The sequence below is a fragment of the Chiloscyllium punctatum genome, chromosome 19, assembly GCF_047496795.1.
Source record: "Chiloscyllium punctatum isolate Juve2018m chromosome 19, sChiPun1.3, whole genome shotgun sequence".
NCBI lineage: Eukaryota > Metazoa > Chordata > Chondrichthyes > Orectolobiformes > Hemiscylliidae > Chiloscyllium > Chiloscyllium punctatum.
This window is the reverse complement of record NC_092757.1, coordinates 46,126,307-46,150,848: the sequence shown is the minus strand read 5'-3', so window position 1 is coordinate 46,150,848 and position 24,542 is coordinate 46,126,307. Positions and strand designations below refer to the sequence as shown.

Below are 24,542 nucleotides of genomic sequence, written 5' to 3'. Positions count from 1 at the left end.
CAGTTCAGAGCAGATTCGCAGTTGATGATGGAGCTTATTTATGGAAGAAACGTTGACTAGACTGGGCCTGTACCTGTCCGAGTTTAGACAAACGAGAGGCAATCTAATTGAAATATGTAAAATCAGAAGGAGACTGGTTAGGGTGAATATTTCCTCTTGTAAGGGAGCCCCAGACAGGGGGATGCAGTTTAACAATAAGAGACCTTAAGGAGGAGGTGAGAATGTTTGTTTGCTGTTAGAAGAATTCTCTTCCCTCATAAACAGAGGCTGGATTATTTCATGCATTCAGTGCGTAGTCATGTCGATACTTGGTAGATAAAGCAGACAATGGTCAAGGTAAACAGGAAAGTGGAGTTGAGACCACAGCCAGTGCAGCTTTGATCTTGTTGAGTGATGGAGCAGGGTTAAAGAGCTGAAAGGCCTGCTGCTTTTTCAGAGCCCAATGGTCCTACCCCAGAAATGGACAACTTTCAATCCGGTGAGCATTCTCCAAAATAATTCAACACATTCAGTATTGGTTATACGGGGGAAATATTGCCCCAATTTCTGTCCCCTGACCTGTGTCTCTCTCATCCATTATGCATGTTCTGCAAACAAAGATTAATATCAATCCCAGTAAAGAGGCTCCACAAAGAACCTACGTCAATGTGAATAGTCAGGTTAAAAAAAGCTTGATGGTCAGGCTGAGAGCTTATTATTGGTGTTCACCTGGGGTCATCTGCCACCCACTTGCAATGAATTTTAACAAGTGGGTGCTGATCCAAGATGTGCCGCCCAGAATCTGCCCTTCACACCATGTGTTGACATGTCTGGTCAGGCTGCTATGGAAATGCAGAGCTGAGGGGAAGAGTTGAGTTAGGCCACTTGAGGGAACCGCTGCCTATGGTAACAGGCTGTTTGGGAAGGGGCTGGACACATCTCTGTGAACCAGCTTGTACACCTATTACAAACCTATTTGATTTAAATTAATGTGTTCCCTTGAGTTTAACATCTAATTGCTTCTGTTTCCTTTGCACTTAGCATTTTCCTGACTGCTATCCTGGGCTTGCCCGAAGCTTTGATTCCTGTCCAGCTACTCTGGGTTAACCTGGTAACTGATGGCCTGCCAGCCACAGCACTGGGCTTCAATCCTCCTGACCTGGAGATCATGAACAAACCACCGCGTAATCCCAAAGAGTCCCTCATCAGTGGCTGGTTATTCTTCCGCTACATTGCCATTGGAGGTGAGGATGTTCCACTGAAACAGCACCCAGTGTTCTTGTCTCTGAGATCGAATTCATAACATTGCTCGAGGCTCTTTCAGTCCTGACAGTAATCTCCTGTGATATCTCTTGATCAGGTTCTGTGTCAAAGTTTCCATAGTTACCAGGACTCAAACTAATTTCTTCGTAACTCTAACATCAGCAAGATATTCAGTCATCAAACCTGTTGGACTCAACCTTTTTCACTTCTTTTAAGAAAAACGTTCTGAGGCCGGGCCACTTGACCTGATACATCGACTATTTCTCTCCACAGATGCTACCAGACCTGCTGAGATTTTCCAAGAATTTCTGTGTTTATGTTTCTGATTTCTAGCATCCTTAGTCCTTTTGGGTTTTTACTTCTAACTTCTCATCAGGAAATTGTTGTCTGCCCTTCTGGGGGAGGGAAGAAAAGCTCAGTTGTGCAGGAGAGGACAGTCGGAGAGTGACTACTTGAGCTGATCTTGGACAACTGTTTATAAGAAAGATCTCCTGCAGGCCTCACTCCTCTAGAGAAGCCTCTGTGGTTGGGCTGGTTTCTGGAATGGATTCCTAACTCTCTAGGTTTGGGAAGAGGGTTAGAAACTGGCTAACCAAACGAGGTTGGGGGTGGTGGGGGGGAGGGGAGAGCACTGTGTCTCTCCCCCAAGAGGGATCTCCCCCTATGTAACAAGTCCTCCCACACCCCGCCTCACTGCTCTTACAGTTGGCCGAGCTTCTTGCCTTTATTGGGCTGCATACTTACTGAGGATCCCGAGAACATCTGCATACAATTCCCATCTCGTCGATAATTTGCATGTGACACAATGCTGCCGCTGAGAGATTCCCATGCTCCATTCTGGCTGAGCGTTTGGTGTGACAATGAGATAATGAGGATAAAATCAGCTGCTTGCAAACCTCCAGGTCCATGAATGATGTAATTTGGTTGGAATGAGGAGACATTGTTGTAAAAATAAAAGGTGCCATTTCGAAAGGGGTGCAGAAGTAAAAGCTGAGAGTGCTGGAGAAACTCAGCAGGTCTGGCAGCAACTGTGAAGAGAGAAACAGTTAACATTCTGAGTCCAATATGACTCCTGAGAAACTGTGGTACCCCGGAGGTGAAGGTGCACATATCTTTGAAGTTGGCAAAACTGTTTGTAAAAGGTATTGGAATTTATTTTTTAAAAAATAGCAGAGAACAAAAGCAGGGAAGGTATTTCATATCTATATAAGTCCTGGCCGGTCTTAAGCTCGAATATTGTGTCGAAATCTGGACAGCACGTGTGAGAAAGAATGTTAAAGCCTTGGAAAAGACACTAAAGGAAAGTTACTGGAACAGTAAGAGGTGTCAGAGGCCTCGATCAGATAGGAAACTAAAGCTGCAACTTTTCTACTGAGAGTGGAAACGCAGGGGGAGATTTAATAAAAGGATTCAAATTTCAGGGGGGTCTGATAAAGTGAATAAGAAGAATCTGTATCAATGGGAGGATTAAGAAGCAGAAATTTCAAAATAATTGCCAAAGGAACCAGGAGGGGGGAATGAGAATAATTTTTAACATGAATTCTGATGATCTGGAAGTAATTGCCAGAGAGTAGAAGCAGCAAATTCAGTTGTAGCTGTTCGAAGAAAATTGTTGAAATTCATTAAAAAAAAGTGAGGAAGATGGGAATGAGTAGAGGAGGGGTCTTAATTGGATAGGTTTGTCAAAAAGCCAGCTCGGGAACAAAATGCTGACCAGTGTTCAATGACGTGAATTTGATATTTCAACAGAAGAAACTAGTGACTGGGAAATGGGTCAGCAACAACAGCCCCACAGTAAGGAGAGAAAAGAGCTGACACTTCGAGCCTAACTCAGCTTTGACAAAGGGTCAGTTAGACTCGAAACGTCAGCTCTTTTCTCCCCTTAAAGATGCCGCCAGACCTGCTGAGATTTTCCAGCATTTTCTCTTCTGGTTTCACAGTGTTTGGTTCAGCGATTCAGGGGTCAGCCACTCCTGTTTGACAGGAACAAAACACCTCACGGGCATTTGCTCGATCTGGCTTGTGCTTCGTTTGCTTAATCTCCCACCCTGCTCTCTCGCTGGTCTCTTTCAGTTTATGTCGGCTTGGCAACAGTTGGAGCGGCCACCTGGTGGTTCATGTACGATGAAGATGGTCCACAGGTCACCTTCAATCAGCTGGTAACAGAACTTCAATAAAACCCTTTGCGGAAGGAGGGAAGGAGTGGGAGGGTGGTAAAAATCCAGTCATAGATCATTTGGAGGGGAACACCTTATGACAGTAACAATTCTATTAAGGTTGAAGTGTTAATCATTAGGATGTTACTGGTTTATGTTAGAAAGTCTGATTGATTTTCATCACATTCGCGGTGTTGAGCCAGCAACTGAGTCCGAACCAGAAAAGAACAAACTATTAGAAGTGTGTTTGATACGAATCCTGGTCAGGGCTCTGGTTATTTGTGAAAAAAAAGTTGCAGTGTTTTTTTTTTAACAAGAAAGTACTTTATTGTGTAGAGTACTCCATATTGTGACAATGTGCTGTGAAAATGCAACTATTTTTCCCATTAAGAGTCTGAGCTAATTATCACACTGACCTGAGCACTGATAAGATTCAGCATTTCTTATTTTCTGCATCATAAGTAACCATACGCCTTGCAACACTCAGCGAATGCCATGAAAATGCTTTGTAATTTGGAAGGACTGATCTATATCTCAAACCCAGTCACTTACCAATCTATATCCCTTTCCTTAAACCCCTCAGTCTAAAGATTAACAATATTTCAGGCCCATGATGGTTTATTCCTCACTATCCGTTTATCTGTATTCAGTTAGAGTCAGTGGTGCATAGGTTGAATCCTGAGGGACAGGATTTACATGCATTTGGAAAGGCAAGAATTGATTAGGGATAGTCAACATGGTTTGTCTCTCAAACTTGATTTAGTTTTTTGAAGAAGTGACAAAGGAGACTGAAAAGCAGAGCAATAGACATTGTCTCTATGGACTGCAGCAAAGCGGTTGATGAGGTTCGGCATGGTAGACTAATTAGCAAGGTTAGATCGCAGTAGATCCAGGGAGGGCTAGCCAATCGGAAACAAAATTGGCTTTATGTTAGGAGACAGAGGGTGGTGGTAGAGGGTTGTTTTTCTGACTGGAGGCCTGTGACCAGTGGTATGCTGCAAGGACAGATGATGGGTCCACTGTTGTTCATTATTTATATAAACAATTTGGATGTGAATATAGGAGGTATAGTTAGTAAGTTTACAGATGACACCAAAATTGGTGGTGTAGTGGACAGGAAAGAAGGATTATCTCAATGGGACCTTGATCAGCTGGGCCAGTGGGCTGAGGAGTGGCAGATTGAGTTTAATTCCGATCAATGTGAAGTGTTGCATTTTAGTAAGACAAACCCGGGCAGGACATATACAGCTGATAGTAGTGCCCTGGGGAGTGTTGCCAAACTGAGACTGAGGAATGCAGATATATTGTTCCTCGAAGGTGGAGTGGCAGGTAGACTGGGTGGTAACGAAGGCATTTAACATGTCTTTATTGATCAGTGTTTTGAGTATAGGAGTTGGGATATCATGTTGTGGCTCTATAGGACATTGGTAAGGTCACTTTTAGATTACTGCTTTCAATTTTGGTCTCTCTGCTATAGGAAAATATTGTTACCCCTTGAAAGGGTTGAGAAAAGATTTACAAGGATGTTGCTGGGTTTGGAGGGTCTTAGCTACAGGGAGAGGCTGAATAGACTGGGCCTTTTTTCCATGGAGCATCAGAGGCTGAGGGGGGAACTTTATTGGAGATTTATAAAAGCATGAGGGGCATGGATAGGGTAAATAGACACGGTTGTCTCCCCAGGGTGGGGGAGTCCAAAACTAGAGGGCATAGGTTTAACGGGCAAGGTTTAAGAGACCTGAGGGGCAACTTGTTCATGTGGAGAGTGGTGCATGTATGGAGCAAGCTGCCAGAGGAAGTGGTGGAGGCTGGTACAATTAAAAGGCATCCAGGTGGGTACATGAATAGGGAAGGTTTAGTGATGTTGGCCAAGTGCTGGCAACTGCAACTAGGTCAGCTTGGCATGGTCAGGTTGGACCAAAGGGTCTGTTTCTGTGCTGTATAACTGTATGATTCTATCTGGCTGAATCTTCATTTCAACTTCAATCATCCACATCTCCTGATGACCTTATTGGACAGAAATCTATCTGCTTCCACTTCAAAGTTTTCAACTGATTCCTGTCTTCCATCTTGGTATCTTCTGTTTTGACAAAGTCACCTGTTTCTAAAGTCCAACGGATACAAACCTATCTTGTCCAACCTTTTCCATATAAGGCAACCTGCCACATTTCCCGTTAGTCAGGTAAACTTGCTCTGAAACAGGAATTACTGGAGAAATTCAGCAGGTCTGGCAGCATCTGTGGAGAGCAAACAGAGTTAACCTTTTGAGTCCAGTTCTGAAGGACAGTCATCAGACTCTAAACACTAACTCTCTGTCCTGGATGCTCCCAGTCTTGCCGAGTTTCTCCAGCAGTTTCAGACTTTGACATGAGGGTTTTCAAGAGGGTTGGAGTGTAAGAGTGAGGAAGTCTGACTGCAACTATATGATTTACTGCAAGGGAATAAAGCAGAAAGGGAGCGGCAGGTACCAGGAGTAGTACTTGGGGGACAAAGAACCACTCAGCTGGCAAAAGGGGCACACATCAACTGTGGTCTGATTGTTAGCATACCCGCCTCAGAGTCAGAAGTTGTAGGTTCAAGTGCCACTCCAGAGCGCTGAGTGCAGAGGCTGGGCTGAGAAGGCAGTGCTCTGAGTGAGTTGTTGCACTGTCCCTGGGGGTCATCTTGCAGCTAAGGCATTAAACCCTCTGCTACTCAGGTGGATGCAGGACACTGTTGAAAGGAAATTATACCGTGTCCCGCCAATGTTTATCCCTCGACCAACACCAACAGAAAAGATGATTTGGTCATGTGGAAGTTTGCTACATGATTACAGTGACTACACTTTAAATGTGCTTCAAAAGCACTATATAAACGTAAGACTTTCCCTCCCTTTGTTGGGTCTGTGGCTTCCTGTACGGTGTACTTGGTTCCTTTATCTGCCTCCTCCATCCACAATATGGTCCTTTGCATCCACCTGAAGAAGCAGATGGACCTTTGATTTAATCCAAAGGCAGTAAATGTAACCAAGCTGCAGTCAGAGTATTTATTGTACTAACTATAACCTCCTTACGCTGAGGTAAGAGTGCTACCCACTAAACCAAATATTAAAATAATGTGAGCTGCAATCAGCGTGGCTACTGAGAGTTGATGAAGATGTGTGTGATTTTAATCCACATCACATTTATCGCCCATTGTTGAACTCTCTCTCACTCTTTTTCTCTCTCTGTCCTCTCCCAGCGGCACTTCATGCAGTGCACACCAGACCACCCACTCTACCAAGACTTGGAATGTAAAATCTTTGAGTCTCGCTACCCTACAACCATGGCATTGTCTGTCCTGGTGACCATTGAAATGTGCAACGCATTAAACAGGTGAGTGCACCCCCCCACAACCCCGCAAGGCACCCTGATGACTACAGCCCATCTTCATCATCCACAACAGCTCCTTTTATTTAACAATGTTGGAGTTTGAACCGTTAGGTGCCAGGCTGCAGGACAAACTCTGGTTACAGGAAGAACTTTTACCTGTGTGCCCCTCCCTTTGCAACATTCTGTTAGCTCCATTGTTGGTGAAGATGGAAATCCAGAAAGGCAAGACTGGTCTGGATTACAACATCCTCCATTATCCAGCAGGATACCTGTAGTCAGACTCCATTCTTGTCGTATCCTTCTCAGTCCAATTCTGACTCTAATTTATATTTTGCTCTGAAGTATTTGAATTGAATCACTAGTGAGTCGTTTCACAGAATCCTTATTTAAAGATGCAGAGTGTATTATTCAGTTCCTTTTCCAACACAGTTTCACAACTTACTTTTTGTATCAGGCAACAGTAGCAGCCAAAACGATCTGGAATTAAGTATCTAATGATGACCACGGATCATAAGACCATAAGACATAGGAGTGGGAGTAAGGCCATTCGGCCCATCGAGTCCACTCCGCCATTCAATCATGGCTGATGGGCATTTCAACTCCACTTACCCGCATTCTCCCCGTAGCCCACGGGGGATCCATTGCTGATTGAGAGAAAAACCCATCTGGTTCACTAATGTCCTTTAGGGAAGGAAACTGCTATCCTTACCTGGTCCGGCCTACATGTGACTCCAGACCTGTAGTTGACTCTTAATTGCCCTCTGGGATTGGGCAATAAATGCTGTACTAACCAGCATGCCCTCATCCTGTGAATGAATAAAAAAAACCACTATGCAATAGTTTGTAAATATGGTGAAAGGTTATTCATTTTGTGGGTTGGCTTGGTCTGTGGTGCGGATAGACCGCACCTGTCTGCGGCTGGAGGTATACCGTGTGTCTACAGTCATGAGGCCAGCAACAACAGGCTCCGAGTTTGACAGCGAGAGATGCTCCCTGCAATCTGTGTTATCCTTACCATCCCGCTCTGTCACCCCTCTTCCTGCCAGCTCTATCTGGAACCCGTCCTCCACTCCATCTGATACCTGCCCATCACTCCTCCTGCTATATTGACCCTGCCCCCACACTGTAACCCCTCCCCTATCAGTGAGACCACCTCCACCTCCCTGCTGTTCAGACGGTGATACTAATAGGTTTAGTTATTGTGGTCAGGAGCAATTGAGCTACTGGTTTGTGGTAATCTTTTCTCCTGACTCCCTACCTTTTAAATGATCGTCACCTTCATTCAACTTCACGGAAACCTGAAACCAGGCCGAGAGAAAGGACCCATTCACTTTCCTGCACCTAGTTCCATGTACGCACTAACAACATTGAAATCTACTTCACTGCCTGTCTATAACTGCCTGCTCGCCAGGTAAAAACCTCTTCCAAATGAACTTTAGGGTGACATGGTCTGCCATCTGTGCCCTACCCCTCTTTGTGACCTGCGTGTACACAAACACAAACCCAACACCATAATCTTCAATGTAGAAACTGTTGAACCATACCATCTGCAATATCAGTGTCATGATCTGCGCCACCCCCCCCCCCCCCCCCCCCCCCCCAAGTTGAGTTTGCAGTCACAATCCATGCCATCATGAAGACCACCTGTTTCCATTACTAGAAAGTAGCTCAACTCCATCTCTACCTGAGCTGATCTGCTAACATCCTTGTCTGTCTTTGTTACCCACGGGTTTGGTTATCCCAATGTGTTTCTCTAGCATTTATCTACTGAACTCTGGCCATGTTTGAACTTGCACCGAATTCTCTTCACTCATCACCCGTGCGCTCACTCACCTACATTGGCACTTACTGCAACAAGACCTCGCTTTTAGAATGGTCATCCTGGTTTAAAAGCTGTCTAGGTCTCACTCCTCCCTATGTCTGTCATCTCCTCCAGCCCCTAAACCCTTTCCAATACCTGTGCACCTCTAAACCTAGCTCCTTATCCATCTCCGATTATAATCACTATTGGTACAGTTACTGAGGCCCCATGCTCCGGAGTGCCCCCCCTTTACCTCCTGAGGTCACTTTTCTCCTTTAAGACATTTCCTGATCCGGTGTTTCCTCGTGTGGCTTGGTGTCATGGTTTGTTTGGTTGTGCCCCTGTGATGTACCTTGTGGTTTTACCATGTAAGTGCAAATTGATGTTCTTCACCTTCATCGATAGTTGCTCTATATAGAGGCCCTGAATTCACCAAGCACCTCTTTCCTATTGGTGGTCAAACAGCAGATCCAATTCTTGGTATTTGAATTGATCGATTAATTATAGACAATCATTAAAGGGTAATATAATGCGTTATGAAGTGGACCTGTAGGCTGACGGGCTGCCTTATTAAAAACATAATTGGAAAGCAATTATCTACTTGAATGATTCGTATGTTTTAGGTTGAGAGTTGAAGTGTTACATGTGACATAACTGGGGATTGGAAGATGTTTGAGAGGTCAGTAAGTAAGCCTGAAGCTTTTGGAGGTTAAAGGGTGGCCAGCGTTTAGACCATAAGACATAGGAGTGGAAGTAAGGCCATTCGGCCCATCGAGTCCACTCTGACTCTCTCCGTTTAAGGAGAGAGTTAACAGTGAGAAAACTCATTTCTGAGTTCCTTGCTGGAAATGAGACGTATGCAGTCATTTTCCTCTGGGCCTTAAATTATTGTTGTGATTGTCCATACCCGAGGAAAAATTGTAAAGGAACTGATCAGAGAAATTTGTACAGTAGGGCAGATTTTGGAATTCTACATATTGGGTTTAAATCTTTATCCGATACGTGTGATCATGCCAAGGGTGTGTGTGTGTGTGTGTGTGTGTGTGTGTGTGTGTGTGTATGTATACAGTTTCACAGAATACTGTCAGTTCATTCCTGGAGCTGAAATAGCTTAGAAACAGGCAGAGAGAGAGAGAGCGAGAGAGAGAAAGCTGCTGGGAGCTGGAGACCACTAAGCGAGAAGGCAGAGAGAGCCAGTGCTTCAGCTGGTGTGTGCCCACATGAGATACCTAAAGCGAATTGGAGGGTAAGCTGGCCAAATAGGAGTGAAAGGATCCTGAGGGGTCTCAATTCATAATAACAGGAGAACTGGAGAGAATCAAAGTGAATTCCTGAGAGCTGAAGCACACCTTGGTTGGTCTTAGTAGACAGGAAGGAGCCTTCAGGATCCTCGCAAGTGTACAGGCACGTTGGGAGGAAATTTTTTTTAAAAAGCATAATGAGTGTGTTTTGACAAAACCTAGTGATAAGTTGTTTTGTTTAATTCCTGTAAGTAAAAATATTTTGATTAACACCTTGAGGTATAATTCCTTTAGTTAGTCATGGGCAATAGCAAAGGTGTGTCAAGTTGGTGGATTGGATATTAAATGGCCACGCAAAGTTCATCCTTGTTTCTGTCACAACAGCTTGTATTCATAATAGAACCTTTAACATAAACAAAATCCCAAAGGTATGAGTGTGGCCAAGCATATTGGTTATGTGATGAACATAACAGGCTGGAAGTTAGCATTAAGTGTCAAGACAGCACAGGGTCTTATTGAATTGACAGTACTGCTTGACTTGGCCGTAGCCAGTTTGCGGTTAAGCCCGTCCATTTTATTCTCTTTGGGGTTTGAAGCTGCTTCATTTGATTTGTTGTTTCTTTCTGCAGCCTGTCTGAAAACCAATCCCTGTTGAGAATGCCTCCGTGGGTGAACATCTGGCTTTTGGGAACCATCTGCATCTCCATGTCACTGCATTTCCTGATTCTGTATGTGGAGCCGTTGCCTGTGAGTATGGATACGGATATGGTTAGGCATTGGGATATGGGATTGGGTGTAAAGACTTAACAGAGGGGAGGGAACTGGCCAGAATGTTCTGGTTGACTGTGGTCTACAACCCAGTGCCATGTTATCTTTCTCTGTGCATGCCATCTTGGTGCCAGTCTCTATATTTTAACTGGAAGGCCCACCTGGGGTTGAAATGCATCTCTGTGGATCAGAGTATGTCTCTCCCAGAATGGTGATTCTCCAGTAAGAGATATTCCACACCCACGGTCAGGTTGCACATCCCCAGGAATTGGCATATGGAAATCAAAGAACCAATTAGATTTTGGGTGGACCAGGGTTAGAAGTCAGGCATTTTTTGCTTCAGATTGTAATAGACCTGATTTAGGACCATTTTAAAGCTGTATATTCAATCTTAGGGGAGGTGATGGCCTGGTGGCATTATCTGCTAATCCACAGACCTGGGTAATGTTCTAGGGACCCAGCTTAGAATCCCACCACAGGAGATGGTGGGTTTTGGTTTAAATAAAGATCTGGAATTGGGAGTCTAGCATTGGTTATGAGTCTACTCTCGATTGTTGGAAAATCCCACCTGGTTCACTTAACATCCTTTAGGGAACTACCTTTCCTGGTCTGGCCTACAGACGTATGTGGAATAGTGTAGGTTAGATGAGCTTCAGATTGGTATGACTGGTTGGCGCAACATCGAGGGCCGAAGGGCCTGTACTGCACTGTTATGTTCTATGTACATATGACTCCAGACTCGTAGCAATGTGGTTGATTCTTAACTGCCTTCTGGGCAATAAATGCCATCCTAGCCAGTGACGCTGTGATATCCCATGAATGAATTTTAAAAATTATGTAAATCCCCTGTGTCTATGGTTAGGATGGAAACTGTCCCTGTAATCTTATCATGTTGTATACACACTTCTGCCAGTGAAGGGACTGTACCATCTTCACTAGCGAAAGGGGATAACAACAATATGAAACATTTATACAAACCGTTCCCGTTAGGAATTGGGCATGAGAATTTATAATGGAAACAGGTGACAGAAAGTCTATGCAGCCATTAGACCTTTTAATATATTCTGGGTCAGCATTGTCCAATAGAAATAATTGAACACTACAAATGTTGCTCTAGTGACACTTTTAACCGCATGTCCTGATGTCTGTAGAAAACCTCTTGCAGACATTGCAGGTAAATGTACCTTTACACATGGTTGTTTACTAAACAAAATCTCCATTCACTCGGAGAAAGTGAGGACTGCAGATGCTGGAGATCAGAGCTGAAAATGTGTTGCTGGAAAAGCGCAGCAGGTCAGGCAGCATCCAAGGAGCAGGAGAATCGACGTTTCGGGCATCAGCCCTTCTTCAGGAAATCCTGAAACGTCGATTCTCCTGCTCCTTGGATGCTGTCCGACCTGCTGCGTTTTTCCAGTATCTCCATTCAGTAACCAAGAAAGCAAAATATTCCAAACTATTCACATGCGTAAACACTTCCATTTCGACATATTACTGACAAGCACTGAAAGGGTTACAATCACCTGTATGCAAGGTGTAAATGTGTACTGAGATCACATGACTAATGACTGTGCTTATCAGCAATTTTGATTACATTTTTGATTAGTTGAGATATCTGGATTCACAATGAGTTACATTAGGCTGTTTTCTCATTAATTTATAGGATGTAGGCATCACTGCAAGGCAAACATTTGCTTATCCCTAGCTGTCCTTAGCTGCTTGGCTTATTGGCCACTTCACCAAGCTGTGGATAAATGAACAAAGCTTGAGTCTAGAAGTTGTCACGAGTGTTTGCTGGTTGTGTTTCCACGGTAACTTTGTGACATTGTCCTCTTTCTCACCCAACAGCTGATTTTCCAGGTGACTGCTCTGAACTGGCCTCAGTGGGTCGTGGTCCTGAAGATTTCGCTGCCTGTCATCTTGCTGGACGAGTCGCTCAAATACATATCCCGCAACTACATTGAGGGTAAAGACCCTGTTGTAGTTTGTCAGACCAATAGTGGGCTTCCAGCATGCTTTGGGGACATTTCTTGGCTCTTCGTCCTAGTCTCTGCTCCTCTCATTTGCTGGCTTTACTGTCTGCTCTAACCTCGAGGACTGCTGCTGTGCTGACCAGAAGGAACTGGTTTCTTGATGCCAGCTTGCTTTTTTCTCTCGTGGGACTTGGTTATATTCTATGTCTGTCCTAAGAGGATGCCTTGGGTCCTATTGAATGCGCTTATGTCTGTGGGACTGTACGGCCAGGAGGACAGGGCATTCATGGCGATTTCCAGACCCCAAATTAGCTGCAGGGCTTATTGGAATGCTACTTTGTTATTGTGTCCATTCGTTCATAGAGATACTGAATAGTTCATTGCAATTAGTCAATGCAATCCTTTTCCTTCCCAAAGCTGACTCAACAAGCCCAAAAATTAGCCAATTGGAGAGCAATGACTCTGGTGATGCTTTGGGAACTGAAACAGAATGCCGGTAGGCCTCTGAGGTTTGGAATAAGATGTTAAATTGGTTGCCTCGTCACTAGCTATTCTATTAATCTAACCCTGCGATTCCTGACTCTGGCGTGGAGCTTGGTTCCTGAGGGAACTGTGTCCGTCTGACTAATTCTTCACTGGCATCGTGGCAAACTCCACTGCCAGTGCAAATTAAGGGGTTTATTTTTTTTGGGGGGGGGTTCAGTATCATTCGCAATCTTTTTTGTTTTTAGTTGGGAGGGGAAAAAAATTGCAAAAGAACAATCAATGGAGCTAGCAATAAAAATGCAACTAAATTCACAGTCATGATAGCCATGTGGTGAGCAACTCTTTGAAGAACATCAATACAAGGCCACTGGTGAACAGTTTAATCCTATGGGTCAAATCTGATAGCCGAAGCCCTTATTTTTTGTGATGACTAAATTCTCTTTATGTTTGAACCGCTGTGTGCATATTGTGTGACACCTCAAGTGTGGTGACCTGCTTGGTCCAGGCTGCAGCTCCAGCCATCGCTCCAGAGATATTGTCTCAGAGTGTGGGCTCCCCAATGGAGGGGTGGGGGGGTGGGAGGGGAGAGGAAGGAAGCCCCATAATAAATAATAGCAGCTGTCTGTCCTCGATCTGACTGCACTGTAGACGCCTGTCAAAGACAAACACTGGTAACTTGATCCCCTAGACACGGCTTGCAAATTCTGCAGCACCTAGGCAATATTTATCTGGTGGGGAGGTGGTTGCCCTACTTCATCCCTCCCCTGAGTTCACTCCCAAACCTTCCAGCACTAACGCAGCTGTCCTTGCCTTGCTCCTTTTGCCAGAAAGCATGTGTATGATTTTGTCTGGCAGCAACACGCGCGTGAATGGATTACCAGGAGCTGGCCCGTTGTCAGCTACAGAGTGGATCTGCCTTGCCAGGACTGCTCTCTATGATCAAGGAATTCTTCTGAAGGGATCAGCGTTCAACCCTAACGTTTTGATATTTCCAGCGACTCTGCTTTCTGGTGTATATTGTTTTTGCCCTATTAACTGTCAGGCTGCTGTCAGGTGAAATCCAGCCTTTTGCTCCAGGCCACAGGCAGAATTTGAAGCCCTTACCCCCACCACTGCACCCCCCCCCCCCCCCCCCCCCCCCCAACCCTGGGGTTGGTGAAGCCTGGAGGAGGCAATGCCAAGTGACGGGGGCAATCAAAGGCCCTGGGAGGAGCTGTCCTGTGCATTGACCCAGGGGCCCATATATTCAACCCAACTCTGATTAAAGGCACCGCTTTCAGTCAGTAAATTGAGGGCAGCTGATCTGACGAGATCTTCTCTCCATGAAGAATACTCTGCAAGCACTGTGTGAGCCCTGTTACGGTTTATTTAGTTCTGAATTCTAAGCTCCGATGTTAGCCATTTGCTGCAGCTTCCTGTTTGATCACAATCTTCTTGTCAGTGCCGTCGAGGGCAGGCACTCCCAAGCAGCACCTCTGCAATCCGAGTGTAGTGAGAGCCCAGGCTCCTGTTCCTCCACTCTTCACCCATCCGCTCAACCCAGCATCTGATCCATGGGAAGCCACGACCCTCGAGCAGCAGAACTGTCTGAAGCCAGCCGTCCTGCGATGGACCAGAGAATTTTGCCACCCGTATGTGTCACAAGGCAAATCTGCTGTCAATGGCCAGATTAGATCATTAGTTGTTCCTCGTTTTAAATAACCAGTTAACAGACACCACACACAGTGTGTCCATTGAGATCGTCAAATAGCCATCAAGCAATCAGCGCCTCTTCAAATGACATTCATTACATTGCCAAGCTGAGGAGGGCTGTAGTTGACTGTCCCGAAAGACCCTGGCCGTTGGGGTGGGTGGGGAGAGATTGTATCTTGAGGAACCTCAGCCTAAGCCATAAAAGAATAAAAATATCCAAATGACATTTGCCCAGTGCTCATAACTCAGCCCATGGAGACTTGAAGCTGCAGAATCCAAATGATGGCACGGGAGTCAAGTAATAGGTGTCTAGTGTGGGGATCAGTGAGAGAATGAAATGCTAAAGTACCTTGGGGGGTGAATGAATGATGGTCTCGAGCCGTTCCTATTTTCACAGTAGAGGAAAGGACGAGTGTGTTTAGAGTGAAGCCATGGTTACTTTCATGTGGAAATTGTGGTCAGATTTAGAATTTTCTATGGTGCCAGTGGCAGGATACACAATGGCCTCTGTGCTGGAGACGTACTTATTTTAATTTTCTGACTGATGACTGATTAACAAATAATTGTCTAACCCTGAAGTGAACGAGTAGTGAACTGTGAAACTGTACTAACAGGGCAGCTGCTGGTTCATTCAAAATCTTACTTAGAAATTGTGAAAATGGAAACAAAAATCCAGTTGAAGATGTTGGAGCTGTATGAATAGTGAGAGATTTTTTAAAAAAAATATTTAACTTCATGTGTGAGCATGTTCTCTGGTCTTGCGACAAGAGGCTGTTTTCTGTTCCCTCGGACATCGCCTGACCTTTATAGATAGAAGGTGTCATTATAGATAGGTGTTTTCAATACAAGTACTTGCTGCACTTTGCTGTTTTCTCTGGTGTTCCAGACCCAATGCCTCAGATGTTTCCAAAAACCTATACTCAAGCCCTAACTACACAGTCCAGGAAGTAGGGGTTGAAGAGAAACTTTGTTATGTTATTAATTGTCACCCTGAATGTTTTGAAAACACAAATCTGCATATTTTTAAGTCATGTGGCAAGTCATGTATGGTACACTGCAAAGCCTTCGGACAGAACTTTTGATCAAATCCTTAGCAAGGGAGAGGATGTGTGAAGGGCAAGATTAAATGGAGGCTGTTCCCATTTAGCGTTTGGGATTTAGTCTTTCATTGGGGATTTCTGCCTTGGAAGTTAGATTATGTAAGAGTGTAGATTATCGGTAAAGACTTCGGGCTAATAGTGTTGTGGGTAAATGTGCTAGTGTGATTTAATTGCAGCGTGTGTATAGGCTTTGTCCAAACAGTAAGACAGGGTGAAAGCCATCTTTGTAGGACAGAGGGACAAAGCAAAGATTAGCATTTGTTTGGCAAGTTAAAAATACCAGATGGTAATGTCCCTTGGAGAGCCCCAGGAACGTTTCCAGCGATCATAGTTACTAGACTTGCAGTTTGTCTTTAACATCCCGGCAAATTAAGATGCAGCAGCATAACGTTGTAACTAGAAACAGAGTAAAGCAGGGAGATGTGCCAGGCCCAGCATGTGAGGGAGCTGCCTCATTGTGGGGTATGGCTGCAGTTAGACAGGATGTGGAATGTGTATATATTGTCCTCCCAGGCAGCAGGAAGGCAGCCCAGTCCAAACTGGATATCCAGGTCAGTACAACCAGACCTCAGTCCTAGTTTGGATGAATCCTTATACTGGATGTCCCTTGCCAAACTGAGTCCCAGCAAATTCTGCCTGATCTATTGTGCAGATTTGCTACTGTTTGTGGAATTTGAGGCTGAAAGCATCCCCAGGGATGACTTTGTTTCCAATCCCCAGTGCTCCCTGATTATGTCACTTTTCAGTGGCAGATTAGCCCCCGTCAGGAGAGGTCAACAACATGTGGCTTTTGCTCTGACTTTGGAAGAATCCAGCTAACACCAGTGTGACTGCTGAGGGCCAGGCCTTTTACCAAACCACTCTTTCATTTTCTCAAATGTATTCATTCACTGGATGTGGGCATCGATGACTAAGTCCGTATTTATTGCACATTCAGTATCGCCCTTTGACTATTGGGAAGGGAGAGGCCCAGGGATGGGGATGAATTCAGCTCCGTGCTGTGTGGGGAAGAAAGGACAGCCTTCCTCCTCTCCATCTGCTCAGCCACACTCCTAAATAAATCAGCAATAGAGGCACTTGCAGGTTTCTGGAAATGTTTGTGGCCTGGACCCTTCTATTGTACTCAACTCGGAGAAATACTCTGAATAACTTGGAGAGAATGTAAACCATTCTGTGCCATGGTTTTTACACAGTGAACCTGTTTAATTTCTCCTCTGTGAATGTCAAACGAGATTTAAGATGAGATTATGCTTGGAAGCACATCACTTGATACAAATACAGTATTTTCTGTTTTGTTTTTAAGTCCAAATAGATTTGCCGTCTGCTAAAAATAGAGGATGTCACCCTCTCTATATCTGCCATGATTTCTCCCCTCCGCCCTTTTTATCTTTTCATCTCTATTCCCCTTCCTCTGACCTTTTTCTGTCAACCTCCTTTCCCAGTTACCCATTTCTGTTTGCCCCCACCTTCCCTCGCCCTCTGAATCTTCTCTGTATCATGTGTGGGTTCTGGGCTCCGCTGCTGATGTGTATGTGAAACATTACGGAGTGTTGCCAATGATGTCTTCTCATAGCAGTGCTATTTTTCTAACAAAACTTAAATTAAACAAAAAAGTTTTTTTTTAAAAAAAGAAAGATATTTATTGAAACTTCTGCTGTAACCTTTGTTATCACTTTGCATGTGTGCTTACCTAACAATAAAAGTATTTCCCCCTCAAATGTACTCAAGCTTGGTTTAAAATTCTGTATAATATTAACTTCGGCTTCTATTATTGAGATTCAAAGCTGCAACATCTCTCTATAGTTGCCCCCCTGCCTCCCAAAAATTGGATGTGAAAGATATATTGGCTACAATGAAGACTTTGATTTCCGACTAATGTTCCCCAAAGATAAGAGCAGACAGGAGCTATTCATTTCATTAAATTGAATCATTGTTGATGTCCTTTGCTAGTTCAGGGGCTCACCGTGTTGGGTGTGGTCTCTGGGGACACTTTTTTTGCTCAAATAGCCACCCATGATCAGCACCAGAAAGTGAAGGCCAACTCCCAAGTTGACCCTGACCGTACCTCCATACTATGTGCCTATACCACTTTCTCTAACTGAGATCCACTCACCGCCAGGTGGACAAGTATCAAAAGCAGAACACTCTTATTCGTAATCACCCACTGAGATTACAATTCTTTTAACACTATTGACCAGAGAATGACATCACAAAATTGACCACAAAAATTGGAACTTAGCTAATGGTTGAGCCCAATTTTTAAAAAATCCAAAATTGTCCTGGCAATATTAAAAAGCACAAATCTTTTGTTTAAACATTTCAACAATATATTACAATGTTCTTTGACCCTGCATTTCACTGGTCAACACTGTAACATTAATTTTAAAATGTGAGGGATTAATTTGTAGCCTGGCAGATCATATTGCTGGAGTACAGCCCCTTGTTCCAACTGAGCATTCTCGATGAGGCAGCCCTTTTGTTTCACAATGAATTGGTGAAGAGAGATATTGTAAGCTTTGTAAATCTGGGTTGCTTCCTTCCTTTCACTACTTGGGGTTCTGTAACACTTTCTTTGATCAATGGTTTCATTAAATCTGGCTCTTTGTGTATCTTACACACCATACTGTTGTGATTTTAAAAAGTACGTTAGTTTACTGCTTGCAGATATGTACATTGTAAGTTATTGGTCACAACAGAATCACTCATTCAAGATGAAGACCACTGTGTCCATTGAACATCATTCAACAAACCTGTTCGACTATCCCCAATTCCAGATCCTCATAGCTCTGCCAACCTTTCCTTTCGAGGTTTATTTTCTGTTCACTTTGAAAATTTCCCTTAAATCTGCTTCATTTCAGACTGTACCAACCGGCCATCTGAAAGGAATGTCTTACCTCCCTTTTTAATTCTTTGAGCCGCGAAATTTTATTTCTTTGCCAGTTGGGACACAGGGCACCATTTGCTCCAAGGAGTTCTCCCCTTACTTTCCCGCAGAGTTCATTCCTGCTTAGGTGATGAGAGTTTAATGGTTAGTTAAGCTTGAGATGCATATTAGACCATATCTTCAACTGATGGACACCTTGCAGCAGTAATCAGGCAGATTGTTTTATTTGATCTCCATAACCCAGGTAGTTATAAGTCAAAACTATCTTTGTCCGCACATTGTCCAGACTATACTGATGTCCATTAATAGCAGTGCTGTGAGTAATTGAGTGTCTGAACTGGAGGTGTGCACACATTCGAAACATCAATGTTTTCTCCTAAAACCCAGATACACAGCCTGTAGCTTATTGTAACCACTGTGTAAAAATACCAGCCTGTTTAACTTTGCATTTGACCGTGCAGCTCTCTGTAAGTACTGCACGAAAGCATCACACTGCCTTTGAAGAGGCAAGTGCTACCACTGAGACAGGCCTGACAGGTGCTACATTAAACGTTTATTTAAATACTGTGGCATTTTCCAAACCACATCCAGACGTCATCATGTGCATTATGAATACAATGTTCATTGTGATAAACAGCTGCGTCCGAAGAAAAGTGGACGCGGATTCCTCTGAAGAAACCTTCTTAATTTGATCAGTTTTAGCAGATAGATGCATCAGAAACAGCATCCTGTCGTTAAGAATGCTGGTCTCTGAACCTTCTCTTTGAGCCAGGAATTCAAGACAAGCAGATGATTTTAGTTCTCAAATCAAAAAGTCGGTGGAGTTCTGTCTTTTCTCGCCATGTTTAGCATGAGTGCTCAGGACGTTCTGACGGGGATGTCAAGGAAGTGACAGATTCAAGAGATAGGGGAAATACAGCGCACGTGGTGTACATGGACTTTCAGATACCTCCTCTCAGACTATCACACAGGAGACTACTGGATTGAATTAGGGTCAGGAGAGCAGACTAGGTTTCAAACCAGCTGGGAGGGAGCAGGATTTTAAAGGCAATTTCTTAGATTGGGAAAAATATTGGTACCCCTCTGGATCCTGCACTGGGACCACATCTGATAATTGAATACGTCAATGAGTTAAATGCAGGTCAAGGGGGAGTTGTGTCCACATGATCTGAGAAGTGAACCCTGCAGAACAATGCAGTTGGAAGGGTAGATTGATATGATGGCAGAATGAATAGAGTGTTTTTTATAATGTCATGTTAGTAAACATGAAGCAACTAAATTGTGTGGGAAAAAAAATGGAGCTTTGAATTAGAAGAGCTTGGTGATTTGGAAGAGGAGAATAATTTGAGAATTCGGCTTTATAAGATGTTAGAATCAGTAATTCAAATAGAAAAAATGATTTAAAGGAAGATAACAAGGGATTGTTGTGCAAGATTAAAGTGCACGGGATTGGGGGAAATGTATTGAGGTGGATTGAAAACCAGTTGTCAGAGAGGAATTAATGGGTCCTTTTCAAACTGCCAGGCAGGAACTAGTGGGGTGACACGGGGGTCAGTGCTGGTACCCCAGCTATTCACAATATATATCAGTGATTTGGATGAGGGAACAAAATGTAACATGTCAAAGTTTGCAGAGTTACCAAGTTGGGTGGGAGGGTGAGCTGTGATGAGGATGGAGGGATCCTTCGGCATGATCTGGACAGGTTGGGTGAGTGGGCAATTCGATGGCAGATGCAGTTTAATTTGGATAAATGTGAGGTTATTAACTTTGGAAGCAAAAACAAGGTGGCAGATATCTACCTGGATGGCTGGACATTGGGAGTGGGGAGTGTGCAGTGGGACCTGGGTGTCCTTGTGCACCAGTCACTGAAGGGAAGCATGCAGGTGCAACAGGTGGGAAAGAAGGCAAGTGGGATATTGGCTTTCATTGTGAGAGGTTTCGAATATGGAGCAGGGATGTGTTGTTGCAGTTATACAGGGCCTTGGTAAGGCCACACCTAGAATATTGTGCACAGTTTTGGTCTCCTCTTCTGAGGAAGGATGCTCTTGCTCTCTCTCGAGAGAGTGTAGGGAAGGTTTCCCAGGCTGATCCTGGGGATGGCAGGACTGAGGTATGAGGAGACATTGACTGGGTTAGGATTGTTTTCACTGGAGTTCAGTGAGGGGATCTCGTAGAGACTTAGAAAATTCTTAACAGGACTGGAGGGGGTAGATGCAGGGAGGATGTTCCTGATGGTGGGTGTGTCCAGAACCAGGGGGTGACAGTCTGAGGATTCGGGGTGGACCATTTAGGATGGAGATGGGCAGACCTTTCTTCACCCAAAGAGTGGTGAGCCTGTGGAATTTATTACCACAGGAAGGAGTTGATGCCAAAACATTGAAGGCATTCAAGGGGTGGCTGGATATAATACTTGGGGCGAATGGGATCAATGGTTATGTGGAGAAAGTAGGATTAGGCTGTTGGACAATAGGCCATCATTGTGCTGAATGGTGGAGCAGGAGGTGACCATTCGGTCCTATCAGGTGACTGAGTTTTAAGGAAGCAAGTGTAGGATATAACCGTGGTGATGAATGTTTGTAAAACACGACTAATATCACATTTGAAGTACCACATACAAATTTGGACTCCATATTAAAGCAGATTTACCAGAAAATGTAATAACGAAACTTTCAAAAATTGAAGCTTCCTTCCCCCCCCCCCCCCCAACCCATTACCACAGTAATGACCTGGGATGTTTAAAATGAAGACATTTGGGAGACAGACTGAAACAAACAATTTCCAGTGACAGCGTAGTTTAAAATAGAGTGAAGAGACTGAAAATTAAATGAGACACCTAGTTCACTGCAGGGATGATGGCTGACTTAAATGTGCAACTCTAAATTAGTCACTTCATTGTTTTATCTTGTGCAGTGGTGACAATTCTATTTGAAGTCTCTCCTCAAATGGTAATTAGAATACATTTAAGTTGTATTTTTACAAGGACAATTCCTTATTAATTTGTATTTATCATTTTTATTCCCAGCATGTAGGCATCACTAGCAAAGCCAACAATAATTGCCCATCCCTATTGTCCTGGAGAATGTGACAGTGAGTTACTTCTTGAACCACCTCATTCCTTGGGGTGTAGGGACACTCTCCGTGTTATTAGGTCAGGAGCTCCCAGGACTTTGCTGTAGTGAAAGTGAAGGGTCAGTTACATATTTCCAAGGCAGTGTGGTGTGTTGCATGGAAGGATCCTTGCAGATCATGGTGTTCCCAAGTATCTTGGAGGGTCTTGAATACTCTTTGGAGGGTCAGTGTGGACTCGATGGGTTGAATGACCTGCTTCCATGCTGTTGGGATTCTATGGTGTGCCCTTGTCCTTCTAGATGATAGAGGTCACAGGTTTGGAAAATGCCATCTTGAGAGTGTTAGTGAGTTACTGTAGTGCATCTTATAGATGATGCCCCTGTGTAATGGTGCTGGAGGGAATGAATGTCAGGAGCTGACAGTTTGCTTTACCCAGAAAGGAATTCAACTTTGAGTGATTGGAGCCATCCAGGATTGTAAAATCCTATGTTAGTGTAGCTTTTTAAAAAAAAATTAGTTTATGCTCAAACAATGGGAGAGTACTACCTTATCAAAGAGCACAAAGACAGGGATAAGTTGGAGGAGGTGAATAAAGATAATGTTGAGAATGTGTGTTCACAACCATGACATCTTTTGACCTGGGGGGCGGGCGGAAAGTTGAATCTAAAATTGCATTTTTTAAAAAGGTTCTCACTTTGTAATATTGGCAAATAAAAAAAAAGGTAGTTTTTGTTTTGTCTGTTGTGGCACGTGAGAAAGGAACAGCTCATAGATGGAGTCCTCAGTGTACATCACGCTGTGTAAACAGAAGCCAGTACATTTAGCTGCCACAATCCCCTCATGTCCTGACAGCTTTGAGCAAACCTTCATGTCAGATTTTAATAAAATCTCAAGTTTAGCTGAATCAAAATTTTTGACTCCCGGGCATTGTACAGAATTCTAAACACTGGAAGGCTTTTCAAAATGCAAGCAACTGGGCATTTTTTCCACCCATACCTTAACCTGAGAATTATTTCAAATAATTATGTTGCCAAGTGATAAACCCTCTCACTTCCCCAGTTCTGTTAAAGCCCCTCTTGGCAGTGTGTATCCTCACTCCTGGCTTCAGCTATTGCTCGCAATTTGACTGAAAGTGATATTTCTGCCGAGTTTACGTAGGCGGGAACTGTTGGTTTGTAAGCTGCTCGGCACTAAATGGGGTTGCCAATGGTTACTACAGTGCACTTCCCCCAGTTGGAGAATTGTGGCTGAATAGTGGATCTTGTCAGTTTGTAACCACATTTCCACACATCGTATCATTGACCTTTAAACCTTCCTCTGTTATGGAATGGGTTAGGGCCTGGTCTTAAAAGGAGAACCCTACTGAGAATCCTATTATAACGCAACATTCTGGCATCATTGGCCCTGCCCCACTGGAGTCCATCTGCCCTGGGTTTCTCTATCCCCCAACACCACCTTTTGCTTTTTCCACCATGTTCAATTCACTTTTTTAAAAAAAAAATATAAGTGGAAGATAAATTTGGGACAGCTATCATGGAGTTATTCACACAAAGTGACTAAACCAGATTGAATAGAATAGTGAAGGACAAAGGTACATTTCTGTAAACACCAATCAAATGCGACACGGTCTCAGGGGAGGGGGTCGGGGAGGTCGGGTGGTGAGATATCAGATTTTCCAAATTATTGAATGAAACTGAGCCGAATGGCCTTCCTAGTCTGTCAAGTTTTCAGTTTTATGTCTGTATTTTAATTCACAATATCCCTCTTGTCTTTTTTTAAAATCAAATTGCAGCCTGTTCTACATTTTTAAAGAATGCAGAAACAGTGTGCTCTCAAAATAGGCTGCCTCTGAAATCTCATTAGCAATTCTTTAATTCTGGTGAACAGTTGTTTTTGCTATCTCACAGTGCTTTCTCAAGATGTGCTTTGCAGTCGCATCATTTCCTGTTGATTTCCTCCCGGGCCTCTTATCAGTGTACGGTTAACTGTCCATCTGCAGACAACACTTGGCATTCGATAGGCCCCTGTGTGTGCCTGGTCATCTGCCACTCCTGACCCCTTCTGGATCTCCTGATAGCAACCCTTAACACCAGCCTCCCTGAAACAAATGTCTATTTTTTTTAACCAGAAGACCCACTCACTTACAGCAACGCTGCTCTTGCAAACAAAAGCCTGTGTGCTCCTCCTTAGCTTTTGGTAAATACGCTCGCATTTACATCATGTGACATAAAACCTGAAGCTTAAAAACCAATAGGTTTGTACATGAATGAACAGGGCACAAAGACAAAAAACTTTCCAACACCATTTCCTGCCGATCGACATAAGTGCACACACAGCTGTATTGTGCCCAACATGTTTGTACACTCCTAGTAATTGCCAAACTGCCATTCAACCCCCACTGTCTTTGTGTTAGCTCTTTGGGAGAGCCATCCGATTAACAGTACAGTCCTCGTTGTTCCCAAGAGCCCTGCATTTTTCTTTTGGTTACAAGTATTTATCCAGTTCCTTTTTTGAAGGACATTATTAAATTTTCTTCCAAGCTATTTTTTGATCATTACACCAATAACGTAGACGAGAAGATCAGGTTCACTTGTGAATGTCAATGCATGTTTAAAATGCGATAATTCTAATACCAGTTTGCCTTTTGCTGTTAATTGCTTTCTCCCTGCTGCCATATCTCTCTGGGAGTGTGTTTGGACTGTGCTCAGGTAAGAGTGCTGTGACTGTGTCCTTTAAAGCTGTGACTGTAAACTCATGGTGCTGCTTGTTGAAAGATTGCTTTTCTG

The 24,542-nt window shown here is 43.8% G+C and overlaps 1 protein-coding gene across 2 annotated transcripts in view; it reads left to right on the top strand.

The window, feature by feature from the left end:
- The window catches only part of atp2a3 (ATPase sarcoplasmic/endoplasmic reticulum Ca2+ transporting 3), a 203,760-nt gene that overhangs the window by 169,065 nt on the left and 10,153 nt on the right, over positions 1–24,542 (top strand). The window contains exons 16-20 of one of the 2 annotated variants that reach the window (XM_072589319.1): positions 1,021–1,223; positions 3,316–3,401; positions 6,615–6,748; positions 10,417–10,534; positions 12,401–12,518. In XM_072589319.1, the coding sequence (XP_072445420.1) occupies positions 1,021–1,223; positions 3,316–3,401; positions 6,615–6,748; positions 10,417–10,534; positions 12,401–12,518 (659 nt within the window). Of the gene's footprint in view, positions 1–1,020; positions 1,224–3,315; positions 3,402–6,614; positions 6,749–10,416; positions 10,535–12,400; positions 17,526–24,542 lie in introns of those variants that run through there. The other variant, XM_072589318.1, reaches the window with a different exon arrangement.